Here is a 22,336-nt window from a genome sequence, read left to right as displayed (position 1 = left end):
AGCCTGCTTATAAAGATAAGGCTAAGAGACAAGAGAGAACACAATGATGACATGTGACTTAATGAAATGCAAGGGTAGGTAGGGGTAGGTAGGAGAAATAGTAAAATATTCCACATGAGGTGGATCACCCACCGAAGGTGGAACTATCACTCCACAATAAGTGGATATGATAGAGTAGTAACAAAATCACACCATAAAAAGTGGAAATTTTCCTACATACACACTCCCAATGTAGCACATCTCCCTAAGTGTCTCATATGCAAACTATAATGTTGTGCATGTATCGAAGTAAACTTAAGTAAAGTGTAATTATATCCAAGATGAATAAATAATTACACCAACAAAGATGAATTAGATGAACAAATAAAAAAGTTGTAAATAATTCCAAATTAAATTTAAAAGAACTAGACATTTTCGCGAGCATACTTAATCCTAATTCTTGAACCCAACCCCATATAAAACAAATAAAAATTCTATTCTAAAAAAGAAAATTATATATAATATTATGTTCTTGTTATGGAGACATTCACATTTCAATCCTATAACCAAATTTTATTCATATTTCAACACACTCTAAATAACTTTTATATTTCAATATTAATTACATTTACTTTCCGTATTCAACATTTTATATTTCAAAATACGAATATGAAATTTATTAATCTAGATTAAATGTGCCTATTTGTATCAATTTGATTGGATTAGCTTGATTAGACTTCGGTAAAGTTCGTTTTCCTTTACATGTAAATACATTCCTTTGTCTTTACCTAATTAGCACGAGATAAAAAGGTTTATTACCCGTCCGTTGTTTGAAGAGTGGCAAGCGGCGAGATATCCAGTTTGACCTGGTTTCATTTCGGATCTGGTGGCCTGAATTCTCCTTCAGCAATGGATGCACTGAGAAAACAAGCGAACAAGTTGAGAGAACAGGTTGCTAAGCAGCAGCAGGTAAGCAGAAGCATCACTTGCCTTGATCCTCATTGGAGCATTGCCAGTATGGCAGTGCTAGTGGTTGTGGATTAATGTTTGGTAACGCATTGGAGTATTGGGAGTGGTAGTAGTAGTTCTTGTGGTAGTGGAACAATGTTTGGGAACCCACTCAATGATCCTAGAATTAGGATGTAGAAAACGTCTAATGAACCTCATATCTACTATAATGTCGAGAACAATGCATCCGAGGGAAATGCACTATTTGACAAAAGATCCCTCCACTGTTTCTTTACACTAGAATGCTCTCGTTGGCTTTTTCTCTGTAGGTTTCAACAGAAGTCAGGAACAAACTATTTAGATCTCTTGTAAAGAAAATAAATTTATCCTATGGTACTCTTCTTCAGTTAGAAATCAAGATACTGCATCCTCATTTCACCTGAATTGCTGTTGATGCCCATGCACTAGTATGTTTAGAAGTTAACAACAATTCAAACTTTCAATTATGAATTTCAGTAGGGAAATTTCTCTCTACTAAATTGTGAACCCACAGATTTGACCATTTTTTATTTTATTTGAATTCATTTTCATACATACAATGTTTGTAAAATAGGAAATTTCTCTACTCTTGAATATTTTTGAAAATTAGTGGGAAAGATTTAGCAGACATATATTTACCCGTGACATTTCTGGTCATATTATATGTTACCTACGTTACCGATTCTGATACCTTTAATATTTAACTACTTATAACAGTTTTTCAGTAGTTACGTATGGTGAATTTTCTGTGAGTTTAATTATCACATCCACTAATTATTGATTGGAAGTATTTCTGGATGTAACTGTGTATGAGTTTTTAGCATTGATCTTTTTGATCATACTCTGTGATCCATCATTAGGATGAAGAAAAAATGTTAAAATGATAAGATTTACTAATTGTTAATTTTGTGTCATGATATAATGCTGATAAAGTCTCTCTGTGTTTATCACATTCTGTTGAGCCATTTTGTGTGATGAAGTTTGTTTGAATAGATATATTGCAGCATTTTGTGAGGCAAAATTATGCTCTAGTTAATTTGTCAAGATTTCTTTTCCTCATGCCTGAACATAATTGTCGCTTTCAAACTGCATCTGGTTTCACTGATTGTTCTTACACAGTTTTTCAAATTTTTTCCTTCATTAGTTCAACTTCTTGAGACCTGCAATTCATTGTTAGAGTTTTTACCTAGTTGCTCAGTCTGTGTTCTGCTCAAGAGAGGCGCACTTCAGGAGATCCAGAGCAGCATCACAGCAGCCTCTGTCTTGTGCACAACCGTATGGAGAGGATGCAGTTTGTGGGCAGCAGCAGGGTGAGGAGGCGTAGGAGCAGTAGTGGGTTTCTAGGCTGAAATGGAGGATGCATACTTTTCTAGGCACGCATGCCAGCTTTAGCTGCCTTTCAGTTTGTATTAGTATGCTGTTATATTTAGAACAGCACTTGCACGAGAAGGTTCTATTTTAAGCAGTGAGTTTATCTTCTGTACCGTATTTTGAAGGTTTATCTTCTGTACCGTATTGCAAGCTTCATCCTCTTCCAGAATAAGGAAGGTATCCCGTGGAGCTACCACAGGAACTTTTTTTTGTGGATTAAGGGGTGTAATATCCCCAAATAGGGATAATAGAAAAACAACAATATCTCCAAAAATAGGGCACAGAAAATTCTGAAATTTTATTTGCATACAAGAAATCCTTCAAAAAACTCAGATTTTTATTCAGATTATTGATCTGATTTTTCTGCTAATATAAATAAATTTCTGAGTATAGAGAAATTATTGAAAAGCACTCTAATTCTGCCCATAAATTTCAGAAATGATTTACATTGAATTTCTTTTATTTTTCTGAGGTGAAGATGATAAAAGTATGCAGATTTAGACATAAACACTTCAAACCCTAGCTGCCCTTGTCAAAATACCCAGAAAATCAATACTAGGTCTGTCCCACTTGTCTTTTCTGTTGCTATTTCAATGATTCTCAGAAACATGAAGACACCTTGCTGTAGATAACCCAAATTTGAACGTGATGGTTGAATTTCACCTTCAGAAAATGGCCTCCAAACCTGATAAGGAATTGCAGCTCTGAAAATGATGTGCTAGGGCATCATGGACTAAAGCCTTTCCACTCAAACACACCCTTCTGACTAGGGGGAGCCCATATGTCTCTCCAAAAGGAGGGATACTCAGACCTTAAGCCAAATATTGTAGCAGCAATAGAGAGAAGGCTGATAACATAATGAGCTCTAAAAGAACCCTAGAATGTTATATAATGTCTCCCAAAAGGATGATTTAACCTCATCACTTCATCCACTACCAACTCAATCTAATGCTCCACATAAAATCCCTAAAAGTAAGCCAATAGGTTTCTTGAAATCCCACGCCTTCTTTGCCTTTTTGGCACATGCTTATTTAAATCACTCAACATACATGTCACTTAGGTCATTAAACTCAAAAAGGGGGACAACTTAAGTCTTTATGCTAGGAGTCACTGAAGTGTGTCTACAACTTAAGAATAGAGTAGAATACAAGCCAAAGACTCCACATCTATCCAATAATGCTCTACGTCCTCTTCCTCTTGGGTAATCCAAGGAAAGGGCAGCCAGTGCATCAGTAAGCCTCACGGCTTGAGTTGGGGACATCATAGGGGGTCCCATGAGAAGAAGAAAATTCTGCTTCAAGATAAAATAGAATCTCGTGCAAGAAAATAGGAACCCCTATTTTTTGGATTTTACATCTAAACAGTTTTCTTGAGGGTGGGGCTGAAAGTTTCCCAGCCCACTTCCTAAAATTTTGCTGTCTCATGTCATTCATCTATAATTTTTTAAATTCTTGCCATAATTTTTTGGATTTAGCTATATAATTGTAGATTTAACATTCCTTGTTGCTAAAAAGCGATCACAAGATCACTGGGCTTTCTGAAATTTTGGAGCGTAAAGCTATAAGCTTGCCCCATTATTAAAAAAAATACATGGGACTCCATGCTTATAAAAGCTCCTAAAAATTCTCAGCTATATCCACTGAGGTATTTTAGGAAGCTTGACTTTTCAGATTTAGCTAGGTGCCATCTTTAGCTACTGTTCTATTTTCAGCTTAAGTGCTTAAGTTAAAAAACTTCCAGTTTTCTAGGCTGTTTGAATCATGCAAAGAAGGGCACACTTAGATCTAAGATTAACTTAGGTTTTGGCTTTTTCTATTTAGATTAACCACTTTCATATATAAAAGTAAGACGGGGTGTGACTGAAATTCGTTCCAGTTTTGAGATAGTGACGTCTATTTCATTTCAGATTGAATGTGAGGACAGTTGTAGGTTTCAGAGTTCAAAATGTGTATTCACTGTTCATTTTTCAGTGTGATGTACGTGTAGATTCTTGTATTAAGAATCAGCATTTTTGGGAGGAGTTATCAAGTTTAAGTTTCCTGGTGTTTAGGGTTTAATTTTTTAGTGCAGAATCTGCTTACCATGTTCTTAAGATTTAACACTCATCACTGAATGGAATTCTTCATTACCTTCTGTGTCATACAAAAAATTATCCTGTATCTGGTAAATTATGTTCACAGAACTAAATGGGCACTTGGAATTATACAGGTTTGGGATAAATGCACAAGTATCTGCTTGAGTGGAATTTGGAACTTGGCTGGATTTTTTTCCCTCTACCCTTCCACTATAATTTGTATCTCTCATTGGCATTGGTTGATTTATAGTTTTGCAAATGAGATTCTTAGTACTTATTTGCAAGTGTGATGAAAGTTTTTTATGAGGTTATCCATTAGTTACGAAGTATAATGGACATTCTTTTATCATGTGGTTGGATTTTTAATTCTTATCGATTCTACACTTTGGACTGCAGGCAGTTCTTAAACAGTTCAATTCAAGTGGTTATGGAAGTTCCGATACAATAGTTATAGATGAAGTAGAGTTGCAACGACACCAACTGCTTGAGAAGCTTTTTGTCTCTACTCGAACAGGAAAGGTATGCTATCGAAATAGGTCATAGATAATGTTGTAATCATTTTTTCTTATTAGAGAACATTTCGTTTAAATCTTCTTAGTTTGTTGTATTGTTCAGCATTTTCAAAGAGACATTGTCCGAGGTGTTGAAGGGTTGGTATCCTCTGGTTCTAGACAGATTGAAATAGGTATGCTGTGCGATGGAAGATAAATACTGTTCTGTTATGGATGTTGAAATGGTTACCTAGTAAAACAATTTTGAAATTCTTTGTTTATCATTTTTAAGGAACAAAATTATCTGAAGATTGTCGTAAGTATGGAGATGAAAATCCCAGTTACAATGGTGGGCTTTTAGCAAAATCTGCATGCATTTATGGCATGGCCCGTGCTCATATGGAGAAGGAACGAGATAACTTAAATAAATCACTCGCTTCTCAGGTATGGCAACTTTTGGAATGTTTCATTATTACAGATCCTATGGGTCACATGAAATCAGAGCCATACATTGCATGAAGTCTTTGAGCTTTGTTCTCATTTTTATATGACTAACATGCTAATTGATATTTATTTAGACTAGAATGATCGTTACATTTCATGTATGATATCAAAAGGTATATAAAATCCTTATCACATTCTAAAGCAAAGGGAAATTATTTTGGATATTTTGATGCATTTGTATAAAGAGAATATATTCTGATCTTTGGGAGTTTTATGCCTGTTATCCTTCTTCTACTCAATGCGATATATATTGCTAATAATTTTGGAGTTTCTTCACATGGGAACAAATACTCAAAGTCACTTGTGTTTCGGGTATATTTATGTTCAAGCAATATTCCAAAATGAAAAACTATGATTTTTACTCAGATTTAGAATGAGTTTTACGCTTTTATGTATGGAATCAAAGTTACATAAAATCCTCATCACTTTCTAAGACAAAGGGAAATTATTTTGGAGAGTTGGATGCATTTGTCTAAGGAGAATGCATTCTGATTTTTGGGAGATTTATGCCTCGTCTTTCTGACACTCCAATGCGTTAAATGTTTGCTGATAATTTTTGAGCTCCTTCATTTTTCGAATACATACTCGAAAGTCAAAACCTCTTGTGTTTGGGGTATTCTAGTTCAAGCAACATTCCAAAATGAAAACTATGGTATTCTAGTTCAAGCAACATTCCAAAATGAAAACTATTATGAAAGTTTTTATTATATATGTCAATTTCCTGGGTCATGAGCACATAACGAGCCAGTTTTGCTGGGATGCCATAAGACGACTTGGCTTGGAATGAACTCACAATTGTCAATGTTGACACTTTAAGGAACTTATGCTAGAGAATTGTTGATTAAAAAGATATTTGGGTTATAGTTATCTTTAGGTGAACTTGTATTCAGAATTGAGGTTTTGAATCAAAATACTTTGTTTAAAAGCTGCTATTCTATGGCAGTTTTTTTTTGTGTCTTTACTTCTTGTTGGAATACTATCAAATATTACTGTCTTTCTAACCTACTGTACTCATGTCAATCATCTAGATCATTAATTTTCCCTCAGAAATACGCTCTAGTATCACCACAAGATTTTAGATTTGCTGAAACTTAGAATATACTATTTAAGGCATAACTTTATGAGGTACTTATTTCCTTTTGAGAGTGCACGGCTGCGTAAGTGTAATGTCCCCATTTTGAAATATAATTTAATAATAAATAATATTAATAAAAATTAAAATACAAAAGAATAAAAATAAAAATTAAATTAAAATATAAAAGAATAAAAATAAAAATTAAATTAAAATATAAAAGAATATAATTAAAATTTAATTAAGTTAATGAATGGTCAAAAGACATAAAATGAAAAATTGTCTCCCTCAAACATGAGATATAAAAGGGAGAAGAGAACCTCATTTGAGAGGGGGATAATTTGGGAATCAGAATTGCAGATCTGATTTAAATAAGAAGTGCGGATCTGATCATGAAAGGTTGTGTCCCTTTCAAAGGGCAGATATAATGAAGAGTTGCACTATTTCAAAGGGTGCTAATGGTAGAAAGGGTGTGTCTCTTGCCAAAGGGCATACGTGATGAAGAGGTGTGATCTCTCCGTCACATGGAAAGATATAAAGGAAAGGAAAAGAAGAAGCATACACAGCAGAGATTATTTAATCACAGGAGGACATAAATAACAACCTTTAGAGAAAGGAGAAGCGTTTTCAGTAATCAGCAAACTGAAGGGATAAAGAACAACAGACCACCAAGACATATATAACAGACTGCTACATTAGGCAGACTGTGAGAAATTTGAAATATAAAGGACCAGCCAGCATTTCAACCATATTATCAGTTAATGCAGATCAGGTATGATCTTCCCTATTCATGACTTTATAGCATAACAGAATATAATTGCACATCGAATGTCTATTAAGATTATACAATGCCTTGTGGCCAATTATATTGGGTGTATCATTCTCGGTAATAAACAATACAATAAGAATTTATTTATAATTACATAATTATGCATGGTATATGTAATTCATATTATATCTGGCATAAGGAACAATCAATGATGGACAATTATATAGAGGTCCTCCTCTAGGTATGCCACCTCATGGTAGTTGACCGATGGTCCCATGAGGCCAAGGGGGTGTAGACAGAGTCCACCGCTCTTGGACTTAGAGTGGAAGGATGTTCAGGACACCCTATTGTATCTTTCCAAACTCTATCATGGTTGATTATCGAATTAAGGGAATTCTAATCACAAGAGAAGGATAAGGATGGAAGTGACGAAGGAGAATGGTGATAGGATACCTCACTAGGTAGACCACCTCATGGTAGTTGACCAATGGTCCCATGAGGGCAAGGGGGCTTTGACTCTCACTCTGCTCTTGGGCCTAGGGTAGAGGGTCTCTTGGACACCTTATTGTTCCTCCTTACTCCCACTTTCTTATGGTTGAGTTTTGATAAGGAATTGGACAAAAGCTATGGCTGTTAATGTTCCTAACCCTAAGCATAGAGTATTTATGCTTAATTATCTTTCTTAGAAGATTTATATTATTAATTATATGCAATTCAATGGTTTCCTAACCTATTGCAGGATCTCAATCAGGTACACATCCTATTCCATTTATTGTTTTACATGGAAATGGTGAGTTGGGGCAAAAATAAGTGTTTTTACAAAAAAGGGACATTACAATAAGACTTCAATTGGACTGTAAGGAAGTGAATCTTATGAATTCTTATAAAAGATGCCTTAAGGAATATTTTGATTGTTGAAGAATTTAAGCAGCCAGCTTGGGTAGCGCCCAAGAACTAAAGGGAGATGTCATTTGGCTGCATATTGATATAATATAATTTGAAGTTTTCAGATCAATAAAAAGGCATTGTAATGTTTTTCCTTTAAGAATATTAATATAAATAATATAAGGCTTTAGCTATCTTATCGGGTATGCCTGGTTGCCTGGATGTACTCCGACCAAATCATTCTGGGTCTGGCTTGGGTATGCCCAGGGCAGTTCCAGGAGGCACCCTGGTGCAGAAACAGAAAAAATGTATTTAGAAAAATCATGAACCAAAAAAACTATTGTAAAAAATCACAGTTAACATTTTAATAAATGCTTGTTTCTGAACTGTGGGGAAAATGGGTCTGACTTCAGCAGTGTTGTGCACTGGTCTGGTACTGACTAATATGTCTCTGTGCCAACCAGTGTATGGTATACATTGAGCCATTCATTTCCACCAAAATGAAAAGAAGGGTTTTATAAAATGAAAATGTTGCTTGCTTTTGCTTGGTTGAAAAATGGCTTCGGAAAACTTTTGTGCTTAGTCACTTTGAAAAGTTGATATGCTGAGCTTCATGCAAAGTGGCATAAAACAAGAGGGAAAAGTGTAAAGGTATGCACTTTTCATCACTACATTTTTCCTCCACATTGGTGTGCATGTAAATCGGCATGAGCAAGCACACACAACTAGAAGTAGAATAGCTGAAGTAAAAACTGGAGTCAATTAATAATAATATGCCTGCCTTAATTTTGTATGCACCACAAGATTTGCCCAACAATCAAGGAGAAATAAACCTGGGATAAAAACTTGTTGACAGTGCTGTTTGTCATTGACGTCATTTATGTTTCCGTTCATCTACTTGCAGAGAATTTGTTTGACTCAGTTTGAAGTATTTATTTTTACTTGTCAAAGTACATACTTTCGTTTGTGGAGTTTTGTATTTGTCTCCCATTGTGAGGGCTTTGTCATTCTTCGATCTGTATTTTCTAAGGGAATACAAACAATGAAGAATGTTAGTGTGATGATCATAACTGAACTACAGATTGGGTATCATAACACAAACAAGTAATCATCGTATCTTACTTTGTCTGAAGAATGCAGATTTTTCTGAACACATCTTTGGTACATGATATTTTGTTTTACTCTCTTCGAATCAACATGTATACAGACCTGTGTCTGTTTTCTAATAAAGGAGAAAAGTAGTTAAGATAGATACGTCGGTTGTTGACTGTCTTCGATAATTTATTAATTGTTTTTAAAACATTGTATCTTTAATGTTTCATTTGTGAAGAATATTGAAGATGGTTTTCTTCCAGTTTGTGAAGAACAGCGGATATAATTTAGAGGCTTTTTGTCTTAACTAAGAAAACAGTTTCTGACCGATGCTACAACTGCCAACTAACTCGGTTAAGGTTGGTGCACAAATTTGTCTTATATATATCAGTGTCTTCAGGAAGAGAGGTGATGATACGTATGTTGCTGCTGCTTCTTGTTGCACACAGGTTCTTGTCACTTTGTCAATATATTAATATATCAGATTCATTAAATAATAAAAGTCTATTATTATTTTATTTGAAACCTTCATATATTAATATTTTTATATATATTAATTAATAGAGAATATATAACTTGGCTTGAAGGCTTTTACAGATGGCTGGTGATAATATTGACCTCAGATTTCTAATTTCTTTCTTGCGTTTGATTTCAGCACAAATTTATTCGTTGATTTCTTTTAGGAATTCACACAATTGAGGAAATGTGATTTCCTTATATTCAAGCCCTTCTTTGACAAGATTTTCGAGAATTCTATGCTATAGTAATCACTGATTTTTTCTGGAAAGCCTTTTAAAAAGGCTGTGTACATTAATTCAAAATTTTGTTCATGGCTTGAGTAATAAAAATTATGATATTGCTCCATACAATATTCATCAAATTTAGACATTTCACAACATTTATTTCTTATGAATCTATTATAGGCCATTCTTTCCATGGTGTCTGTTCTTCCAACAAACATTCTGATCAACTGAGCACATACTTGATCCAATCCCTTTTGAAGAAGATCATCCCTATATGTCTCTTCTAATCTATCCCATGCTTTTCGGGCCAGGCCTGTCATGGAATTGAGGGCCTGTTTTATGATTTCGGCCGCAGGGATTGATGGATTTGTACTCAGATAGTTCTGAACCCGTGCTCTATGAGCATCTATATTTCTCATATTTTCAGTGGGGTTGAACTGATCAAAATTGATTTACAGAGGGGTTTCAGCCCTGTAGTTTTGCATATTTCTGAATGGGTCACTTGATTCATTTATGGAATCTTTCCTTTTCACAATTTGGATTTTTCCTTTTCCCTTTCTTTCTGGGGTTTCTTCATAAGATCCAGTTTTTGGGTTCCATATTCTTTCAATCTTCAGATCAAGGAGCTTCAGCTGGTGACCTCTCCCTTCATATTGAGCTTGTTGATAACTATCTGCACTACTTGGGAAAGATGGGACCCTAAGAGGAGTCATTTTCAGCTGACTTTCGGCTTTTGATTGGTTATCTGACACATGTTTTAATACTAACTGATTCTGAGATTATGGTTTGTTCTAATTTCTAGATAGCAAGATTCACCTGCTGGGTATTTTCAACTATTTGCTGTTCCTGTGTAGTTATCTGCTGAACAGTTTTAATGTCTGTTGATACTTCTATTCTGAGTGCTTTAGTTGTTTTCTGCTGCCCTACCCACCTAGCTTTTGCTTGACTCTTAAATATATTATAATCAGTACGAAGGCTGAAAAGATCGCCTTGAATTTCTGAGTCCATTTGTCTGAGAGATGAGCTTCAAGCTGGGTAAGTTTAGCAAGAAGGTCATGACTATTGGTAAGTTGACTGGCCTAAAATTTGGCACGATGAAGTTCAACGGCTTGATGTTTAAAGCGGAGGTCTTGAGTAAGCAAGATATGCTTACGGGCACAAAGATTAGTCCAGTTAAGGAGTTTACTTTGGCTAGGTACCTCAGCTTCGCCTATAGCAGATATGATCTGAAATTTAGCAGTATTGTCATATGGAATAAATTCTGAGAATCTGGGTATGATTCCAAGAACAATACTTTTACCGACAGGAGTAGACATTTCAATTTCATGTTCATTCGAGATATCAGGTTCAGGGAAAACAACAGGTTTTCCTGAAGCATTCTAGCATGCCCTTTATAGAAGGTATACTGACAATTATCACTTTTAAAGAGAAATTTCTTGTTCGCAATAAATAGATGAAATGATTTGAATGAGTTTACTACTGCTAGGATTCCTTTGTGAGTACTGTGATAATTGACTTCTATCCCCTTAAATGTGCCTGAAACATATCGCACAATTTCTTCTTTTTCATCAGGAAGCCTTTCTTTTAATACACCAACCCATGTTGACTCACTAGCATCTGTTTCGACAATCTTTTCTCCATCTTCTGGGAGAGTAGTGCTGGCAACTGGGAGCACTTTTCCTTGATTCTTTGAATGGCCAGATCATGTTTCTGTTCCCATGCTGGTGGGTTTTTCTTTAATAGCTTATTCAGCAAAATCCTGTCTTCTGCAATATAGTTAATGAGACCTTGGAATCATTAAAGTTCCTTATGGTTGTGTTGTGACGTTTTCACACATCGCCCCATTGCAAATGGGGACCCCCACTTTTTGCTTAGGCTTAATTAAGTGTTTGGCTGGGTTGTCTTAGCTTGGTAAGTTTAGTAGCTGTTAGCCCTTGCTTATGAGAACTGAATATGTCTTGTCAAGTCAGGATTGAGGTTGTGTTGCCAACCTTGCTAAGGTGGTTAGTGTTGTTGAAAGTTGTTAATTTGCAAGAAAAAGTCTTAGGGTTTGAAATGGCATGAATTGGGATTCAAAATGAAAATTGGCTAAGGCATGAATTTGCTAAAATAGATCTTGATGAATGACTGCTTAACAATTTCAAGTTTGTACAAATGAGAGCTTTGAAATCCAGATTTGATTGATATACAAATGGAACATAAGATGAACAAGGTACGAACGAGGGTGAAAATTCTGCCCTTCAAGTTGGAGATTTCACAATATGGAAGTGGTACAAACGAAACGAGGTGCAAACTTAGTCCAAATGAAGGATAAAATACCACCCTTCAAGTTTGAAAGTCTAAGACTCGAAAGTGGCACGAACGAAATGCGAAATGAATTTGGTACAAATGGATAACAAAATGCCGCCTCACTCAAGTTTGAAATTAATGAAGAAAAGAGGTACGAACGAGGTGCGAAATGGAAATGGTGCAAATGAAATATAAAACACCTAAGTGCAAATAAAGCTCAATCACCGATTTGAGAAGGTAGTTTTCATCAAGTGCAAACGAAGATCAAAAGGCCGCCATGATGGTGAGGTGCAAACGAAATCCAAAAGGCCACCCAAGTCTCAAGGTGAACCTTAAAATACCGCCAGGATTGCTAGGTTTAAATGAAAGAAGAAAAGATGCCAAGATCATTAGGTGCAAATGAAGCTTGGAAAGCCGCTCAAATCAAATGGTGCAAATGAAGAAAGCTGCCAATATGAAGAGGTGCAAATGAACTCAAGAAAGCCGCCAATATGAAGAGGATCAAATGGAGATGCAAAAGTCGTCGATTTGACACAAGTACAAATAAAAGCATAAAAACCGAAAATTTGGCGCAATTGAAAGGATAATCACCGATTTGAAGAAGAAAAGAAGTCAGCCGTGAAGGAGGAGCGCTCACCAAGTCCAAATGGATTAAAAAAAGATACAAAGTCGGCCTATTTGGGAATTAGAGATGAAAGGTGGTGACTTTATGTCTTTAGCACCTATATAAGCAGGCATTCAAGTTCATTTTTAAAACATCATTCAAACAAAATTTGATCTGCAAGTCCAAAACATCAGCGATTTTTATCTTCAACACATTCAAGGTGATGATTTTGAAAGGTGATTCTCATCTTCAGGGCAGCGATTTGACAAAGGAGATCAGTGATTTGGACAAAGAATTTTGATCATTTCATTGATCAAAATATACTTTTAAGAGAGGCAATTTGGTTTACAAAGGTTTTGATCCCAATCTGGAAAATTTTCAGTCCAATTTGAGGGCAACATAAACAAAATTTGGTGAAATTCTGTGCATCATCATACCTATAGCGAGCACAAAATCAGACATATGGAAGTGAAAGGTAAGTGAAGTTAATATGTTTTCTATGTTTTTCATACCCTTTTGTTTGCTTTGCAGGTGACTAAGGTCTGATGTGAAGAGGCAACGCAAAATGGAAAGAGATGAAGTTAGAGCTCAAGGTCAAGTAGATCATAAACAAGACAAGATCAACCAAGGGCATCACATAGTCTATATCAAACATGATCAAGGAAGCAGATAGTTTCAGAAGAGTTAATCAAAGTTTGTTTGAACATAATGATGCTTCCCATCATCATCACATTGAGCAAATTGAATAATGTTGAGTATCAAGAGATATTGTTCAAACACTTTGTGTTGATCTATCAAGGCTACAAGCAAGTTGAGATGGCATCCTAGTCATCATTCCACCAATCAGAGGAATTCTACATTAGCATGTCCAGATACAATGAACGTGACTTGTCATATGGAGGCACAAACTTTGAGCTACCTACCCTCATATTCCATTGGTTCACATTCAATATTGAACCTAAATGTAATTTTCTCATTGGTCATAAGAGTTTGTTGTAACAAACCCTAATTAGGGTTTTATATCATGTGATCTTGGCCATTGATTTGTGAATCAATCTGAGCCATTCATTGTAAAGAGATATCTATATAAGGCTCAATTTTCTCATTTGTAAGGGGTTAATAGGTTAATAGCATGACAACAATAGTAGAAGAATAAAAACTAGTTAGCAATTATAATAGAAATTAGATTAGGAGAAGGCAAAGATTGTTGCCAAAATCTTGTTGTAAAGAGCATATGATTTCATTGAAGCTATGGTGAATTATTGTGTCATTTCAACAAGTTGCATGGTCTCTACTTTTCAGTTCATTTGCTTTCATGTTTTAATTAGATGAATGAAAGGAATTGTGAATGATTAATGGTGAAATTTACTTATCCATACCACTAGCAATTTGCTGATTGCAAATTTGCCTTGTGTGGTCAATTGGAATTCTTAAATTAGCTTAACTTCAATTGCTATTCGTACCTTGATATGCATCACCTTGATAGTATCCTTGTTAGTGATAGTGATTTGAACATCATTTCGCTCTCCCTAGAAGATTACACTAGCTTTGTGGAGTTGTTCGTTGATGGCGAAGCAGAGCTCGGTTGAAGTTCACCCAATTGTTTATTGTTCCTGAATTCTTAGGATTAGAATAGACTTCTTAAACCCTATCTTTTTGCCATTTTATTTTCCAAGCAAATAGTTAGAATCCAAGTTCCAACAATATCCAAACGTTCAACATTCAAGTATTCAATGTAAGTCCCCTTGGATTACCAGCAATCACATCAACCAATTGAGCTTATCCACGAGTCAAGACCTGATAGTAGAAACCTTGGAGTTGTCTCATTTGATTGCGAAGCATAACATTTGAGAGACTTTATTCAAGAGAGGATAAGATACCTTGGTATTTTATTCTATGTTTCATTGTGCTAAAAAACACATCAACAGGTTGGTTACAAAGAGTTTTGCAATGCAGGTTAAAATATGCTGTTGGGCTTCCATTTTCCCCCTTGGAAGAAGACAAGTGCCTATAAAAACAAGATTGTCTTGTGCAAAATGGGACTTAGCAGGATTAATAGCTAGGCCATAGGATTGACAAATGTGGAGAAATTGTTTAAGATGCTCTACGTGTGATGTTGGACTTTGGCTAAAGATAAGAATATCATCAATATAGGGAGTTATAAATTTTGAATATTGTTGAAAGATGATATCCATGTGCTGCTGAAAGATACTAGGAGCTGTTTTAATGCCGAAAGGTAAAACATTCCATTGATACAGACCTTGTGGTACTGAGAAGGCCTTTTTGTATCTGTCTTCTGGATAAATAGAGATCTGCCAAAATCCTTTTGTTAGATCAAACTTGGAATAAATATTACCTCCTTGAGTAGTCTGCCATATGTGCTCCTTACTTGGGAGAGGATGCTGATTATCTTCCAAACATTCATTAAGAGGTTTGTAATTGAAACTAACCTCTTTTCAGCTAGTTCATTTCCATCTTCATCATATTTTGGAACATACATTGCATGACAACAAAATGATGATGAGGAGGGTGAGATTAGACCTTTATCTATTAAATCTGCAATTTCCTTCTGACACATCTCATTTTCAGATTTACTAAGGAGGAAATAATTAGCTTTTCTTTTGGGTAAGATTTCCTTACCAGAAGTATCCTTCTTGATGTTGGCTGAGATCCTTTGTCCTTACCATGTCTGCAAATTCTTTCTTTAATTGTTCTAACTGATCTGTTATCTGTTCAGTCTGTTTTGCAAACCGGATTCTATTATCCTTTTTGCACTCCTTGTTGATGACTGTCTTTGTAGTGAAAGCCTTTTCTTTACAAAGTCTTGGGACTTTGTACTCATTAAGAATAAATGCATCTGCAGCAATATTTACTGGTTCCCATTGTGACATGCTTCTACTACCAATAATTCCATCATATCCATCTACATCATAGTGGACAAATGTTAATTTTTCAGTATGCCCATCACATAATATTATTTGAGCTTTGCACATCAAAGTAGATGAATGTTTTCCATTGCCAAAATGTATTTGAGTAGAGGCTTCAAACCATTGATCTGTAGGGAAACAGTTATATCTAGCAACATTGATATCTGCACCAATATCATAAAGAAATGCCAATGGATATTTTTTAATATTAGGAAAATAAATATGTAAAATTAGTCCTGGGTAAAAGGTTTTTGTCATTGAACATTTTCCTTTTAGCATTTCTTCTGTTTCAATTGCTTTTTCAATCCACGGGCTGTAACTCTTTTCTGAACAGAAAAGATCTTCGTCTTCTTCTTCCTGTGCGGTTTTTTCTTGAATATTTATACCTTTTGAGGATCTTGGAGGACTCAAGCTGGTTTTGAGTTCAGAGATGAACCTTTCAAGTTCTCTAGTCTGACTGATAGCCTCTTGTTGTTGATCCAATATTTCTTCCTCCTGGATTCTTCGAATTTCCTTTTGAACTTGCTCAGAAACCTTATTGAGAAATTCGAGTCGTTGCTGTCTTCATTGCCTTCTGGATAGTGTTCCTATTTGAGATTGAGAGAATGTCTCTGGCTTGGCCTTTATTGGCTCTCCTGTTAAAGGGCCATGGCATATGAGAAAATCTTGGGTTCTTTGAACTACAAGAATGATGGCCATTTTTATCAAATCCCTTTTTTTAGCTTGTAAAGTTTTTTCTTATTTTTATTCCGTGTTTCGGGCCCAATCATCATTGTTTTCTGAATATCTTCAAGTTTGGCAATTTCTTCACTAACATCCTGCAACTGATCTTGAGCAAGGTTACCGGGAGAAGGGGGTACTTGGAGATTCGAGAGACTGGTACCGGTACTGGTCCGACTAATTTTCAAGAATAGGAGACACTACTTGGAGATGCCAATTTTTTTAAAATATAATTTATTAATTTCCAAAGCATATCATGATAGAAAACTTTGAAAATAAGATGTAATGTCTCCTACTAGGTTTAGGCTTGTTCTAACCATAATTAATCTATTTCAATATGTTAATTTTAGGATCAGACTGATAAATATAGATAGCAAAATCAGAGAATCAAATCATTGAACACAAAGAACACCAAAATACCTTGGGAAAACCTCCCTCTTGGAGATGAAAAACCCAGCCAACTAAATCCAGATCTTTATTAGACAAATCAGTATGAGACTTTACAACTGTACTTCAACACTTGAAGTATTCAGAACAGCAGGGTAAGCACAGTAGCATAACACAAAAAACTTATCTGGAACACAACTTGCAGATCAAGGAGAATAATCGCTGTCTTTCAAGTTCGCTGACCCTAGAATGAAGTCGCTGTCATTAGGAATGACTTTGCTGTTCTTGATAGTATCTTTGCTGTCCTTAAGTATATCTTCGCTGACCTTAGGAGAAGGTTGCTGCTGAATGAAGAGTGTATTCGCTAAGTGTATATGTTGATTGATTAATTATGTCATGCAAATGACTTGCTTATATACTTGACTTGTGGTGTTAAGTCTCAAGTCGGCCTGCCTTGTTAATTTAATAATAATATTATGTATATTGTCCAAATAGGTCTTGACCTATTAAGATGATATTGCTTGATTGCCTTTACCACACGCTACATGAGTTTGGGCCCAACCCAATTACATAATCGCTCAAAATACATATTTGATTTTACAGCCCAAATTGGGCCTACCCTATCTACAAGTTACATTATACATAGGTCTTGTTCTATCCATAGCAAGATATAATTACAAGTTACATGTATTTGATCCCAGCCCTAAGTTATATCATTTGCCTTCACGTTACATGTGTTTGGGCCCAGCCCTAAGTGGTTCAGATTGCATGAGATAATACATAGGAATTTTAATTGTCATTGACAACATTAAAATCTAATAGTCAGATATCCGAGCTAGCTACAATTTTCAACACTCCCTCCGAGCTAGGGAGGATAGCTGCCACTTGTCATGATCCATTCATGACCTTCATCTTGCATTGTCCGCAAGGATGAATGTATAAGCTCTATAGAGTGTACCTGCAATAAAAAACACATGAATACCATGAATTCATTTCATGATGTCCATCTTGCATTGCCCGTAGAGGGTGGAAGAGGTCTTACACCTCAGCCTTCTCCCAGAGAAAGATACAATGTCACCTTGCATTGCCCGCAGAGGGTGACCCCACCTTGCATTGCCCGCAGAGGGTGGAAGATGCAAACTAAATTGCATCACTAAGATTGAGACTCCTTCTCAATCAATGCTGTGTTCTCCACAATTCCAAGCTTCTCTCTGAAGTACTCAAACTTCACTTGAACTAGAAGCTTGGTGAGAACATCTGAAACCTGTTCATCAGTGCTGATAATTTCAGCTGGATGGCACCTTTTTGTGCCATATCACGAACATAGTGATAATGAGTTTCCACGTGTTTTGACCTGTCATGAAACACAAGATTATTAGACATTTTAATAAAACTCTGATTATCCCAATAAATAACAGTGGATTCCCAAGGTTGTCCAAACAACCCAACAAGAAGTTTGCGAAGCCAAATTGCTTCTCTAGTTGCCACACTTGAAGCACTGTATTCAGCTTCTGCAGTACTCAATGCAACTGAGGACTGTTTCCTACTGGTCCAAGAGATCATAGCGGAACCCAAGCTGAAACAAATTCTTGAAATGCTTTTCCTGTCAATAACACTTCCTGCCCAATCAGAATCAGAGTAGCCTTCCAAATTGATCACTGTGTTGATTGGATACTTCAGCTCATAGCCAACTGTTCTACGCAAGTAACTCAGGATTTGTTTGGCTGCCACCAAGTGCTTTGGCTGGTTCATGAATTGGCTAAGTGCACTCACTGCATAGCAAATATCTTTAACTAGATACATCAAGGATCCAATCAACTGCTTGTACTCTGAAGGATCTGCAAAATCAGAATTAACTGCAGAAATACTCAACTTCTTTAAGTTAGTTTCCATAGGAGTAGACATAGATTTACGATCCATAATATCAAAGGCAAATTTCCTTGACTAGGGATAAGATCTTTGCCATACTTCTAGTCCTAGACAGTAATGCATTAGGCCTAGATCCTTCATTCCAAATTCAGTGATTAATTCTTTCTTACATCTAATGATGAGACTATCTCTAATAGTTAGAAATGAATCATTCACTTATATATAAGAAACAAAATTTAGCAATTCACTATTGAATACTTTTAGGGTGAAGATTAGAATCAATATCATTCTTGCAAGATCCTAAACTAATCAAATACTTGTCAATCTTCTCATACCAAGCTCAAGAAGCTTGCTTGAGGTTGTGAAGAGCTTTTTTTTAATTTGCACACATGAGATTCTCTATCTTGATTCTCATAACCTTCTAGTTATTCAATATAGACAACATTAAGAAAAACAGTCTTTATATCTAACTTCCAGCCTACAACATTTTTAGTATATCTAGCGGCAAGAGCAAGTGTTTCCTTCTAACTATGAGCTACACATCTAGCTTCATATTTTCTTAAAAACTTCCATATGGAACTCCCTCTAGATTCTTAATGTAAGTCTAAAGAAGATTGCATAATATAAGAACCAATCAAGGAAGGCAGCCATAAATCAAAGATGAGAAATGCCAATCTTTTCTTTACTTCACTTTTACGAAATAGACCCATAGCACAATCACTATGATCAAGGCATACCTTCAAGTGAAGAAACCAAGCTCCCTCTTAAGCTTGAAGGCATGGTAAATCAAGAATCTCTTGAAGAGAAGCATCAACATGATTAAATATCCCAATAGAATGAATTAACATGTAAAGTAACTTATCTCTTTGACTAGACTTCCACCATTGACAACATATGCCAAGACTGCTCAAAAGGATATTGCCAGACTGTGATCAACTTCAACCATAGTGTAAAGCTACACAACATTCTAAAATTGTTTTCCATAGTTTGAATAACAGAGAGTTAGCTATATCAGAAAACTAAGGTAAGTGTATGACTTCAGAAAACATTTTACAAAGTCCATAAACAAGGTATATAAGCCAAATTGTCTTTCCAGCCAATGCGTAAAATCAGATATGAGTATCAACCACTCAAAAGGAAACACATTGTAGTTGAGCACAAGCATATGATCAAAAGCCAACTTTGATACGTTAGATATCTCATTCATCTTAGGTTTCATCATCAAGAGAATACTTCAAAGAATGTAATAGGCAGTATGCTCAAATTGAAGAGATCATGTCACAATGAATATTATGTGAGGATGGTGAAAGCCATGACAGAAAATGCATTAGAGCTAAAGGCAATCCTCTATACAAGAGGAGCAGAGCAAGGTTATAATAAAAGTATAACAAAGAACATGAGAACCTTTTATGAAGAGATGAAGAGAACCAAGTGTTACACAGTCACAGCCCTACATGACAACCTTATCCAAACACAAAACACTCATAGAACAGAAAATATAGTCCATACGATGTTAAAAGATTTGATACAAATCAAGAGACACACCATAAGAGTATATAATATGAGAGCAACAAGACTATTGAGCATTTCAAGGCTTAGATATAATACGATGCATCAGAACTACGCAACAAGTATCATAAAGGATGAGATCATAATGTGAAGATAGTAAGGTCAACATTGGGTATGGATACTAAATAGGATGACTAAGACATCTTACCTTTACATGCCTACCATACCAATGACTAAGGTTCCATGTTTCTGAATCTCCTATAAATTTATTCATCTTCCTATTTGTGCTTGCTGTTATATTCATCATAATACTCCTAGATTTACATCTGAATACACATGCTGAAGTTTTAAATGCCAAGGATGTATTTGGATCAATGTATCAATTCAGGTCATTACATATTCATAGCAAGCCACATCAAATAGGTTGAGAGATAAACATAGGGCATAAGTAACTTCAATAATTCAAGCTGGATTAGAACAAATTCTTAACACAAGAACAAGGCTCGAACTAGGGTGATTGTTACAAACCTTAGGAAGAAAGTTATGCAATACTAAGATCTGAAAACAAGTACACAAACCAACATACGAAAGCACTCTCAGATGAAGTAGTTAACAAGCAAAAAAACTTTGTGCATTAGATAAGGCACCAATAACAATAAGGCAATCAGATGCAAATCTCCAAACCAAGTGGACCTTTCAATTGAGAATAGAGGAATGAGAACACCTGAAATCTTATTCTTGCTATCATCCTATCGATGCCTTCAATTTGTCAAGCAGACATTGCTGTTGAACTTTCCGATTCACGGTAGACTTCTTGAATTGCTTTAGCTCATCCAGATCCGAAGGCTCAGTCAGATCCTTATTTTCCACAAACTGAAACAGCTCTAGTTCTTCAAGAGCAAGGAGGACACGGACCTTCCATGATGTAAAATTTTAGGGCACCTTCAAGTCTGCCTTCTACTTTCAGACCTGTAACCATCTTGCAAAACTAAAACAACAAACTGAAGGTGAAGGACAACTAATAATCTGATTATTTAGAATGAACCTAAAGCTCTGATACCATGTTAATTTTAGGACCAGATTGATAAATATAGATAGCGAAATCAAAGAATCAAATCATTGAACACAAAGAACACCAAAATACCCTGGGAAAACCTCCCTCTTGGAGATGAAAAACCCAGCCAACTAAATCCAGATCTTTATTAGACAAATCAGTATGAGACTTTACAACTGTACTTCAACACTTGAAGTATTCAGAACAGCAAGGTAAGCACAGTAGCATAACACAATAAGAACTTATTTGGAACACAACTTGCAGATCAAGGAGAATAATCGCTGTCTTTCAAGTTCGCTGACCCTAGAATGAAGTCGCTGTCATTAGGAATGACTTTGCTGTTCTTGATAGTATCTTTGCTGTCCTTAAGTATATCTTCGCTGACCTTAGGAGAAGGTTGCTGCTGAATGAAGAGTGTATTCGCTAAGTGTATATGTTGATTGATTAATTATGTCATGCAAATGACTTGCTTATATACTTGACTTGTGGTGTCAAGTCTCAAGTCGACTTGCCTTGTTAATTTAATAATAATATTATGTATATCGTCCAAATAGGTCTTGACCTATTAAGATGATATTGCTTGATTGCCTTTACCACACGCTACATGAGTTTGGGCTCAGCCCAATTACATAATCGCTCAAAATACATATTTGATTTTACCGCCCAAATTGGGCCTACCCTATCTACAAGTTACATTATACATAGGTCTTGTTCTATCCATAGCAAGATATAAATACAAGTTACATGTATTTGATCCCAGCCCTAAGTTACATCATTTGCCTTCACGTTACATGTGTTTGGGCCCAGCCCTAAGTGGTTCGGATTGCATGAGATAATACATAGGAATTTTAATTGTCATTGACAACACTAAAATCTAATAGTCGGGTATCCGAGCTAGCTACAATTTTCAACACAATATACTTATGACTCAAACAAAATATATTAGGAGACAATTCCATTTTAACATGCATCAAATCAATGATATTCCACAGCTCAATCAATTAACTATT

At 35.6% G+C, this 22,336-nt stretch overlaps 1 protein-coding gene across 2 annotated transcripts in view; it reads left to right on the top strand.

The window, feature by feature from the left end:
- The first annotated feature begins 776 nt into the window (after positions 1-776).
- LOC131061529 (SH3 domain-containing protein 2) overlaps positions 777-22,336 on the top strand; it is an 81,219-nt gene continuing 59,659 nt past the window's right edge. Inside the window, exons 1-4 of one of the 2 annotated variants that reach the window (XM_057995266.2) lie at positions 777-948; positions 4,808-4,930; positions 5,027-5,096; positions 5,195-5,346. In XM_057995266.2, the coding sequence (XP_057851249.1) occupies positions 889-948; positions 4,808-4,930; positions 5,027-5,096; positions 5,195-5,346 (405 nt within the window). In that variant the 5' untranslated portion in view covers positions 777-888. The remainder of the gene's footprint in view (positions 949-4,807; positions 4,931-5,026; positions 5,097-5,194; positions 5,347-22,336) is intronic. The other variant, XM_057995265.2, reaches the window with a different exon arrangement.

This window comes from Cryptomeria japonica, chromosome 8 (genome assembly GCF_030272615.1).
Source record: "Cryptomeria japonica chromosome 8, Sugi_1.0, whole genome shotgun sequence".
In the NCBI taxonomy this organism is placed as follows: Eukaryota; Viridiplantae; Streptophyta; class Pinopsida; order Cupressales; family Cupressaceae; genus Cryptomeria; species Cryptomeria japonica.
Note: the sequence above shows the minus strand (reverse complement) of the source record. Positions and strands in the feature narration are given on the sequence as shown.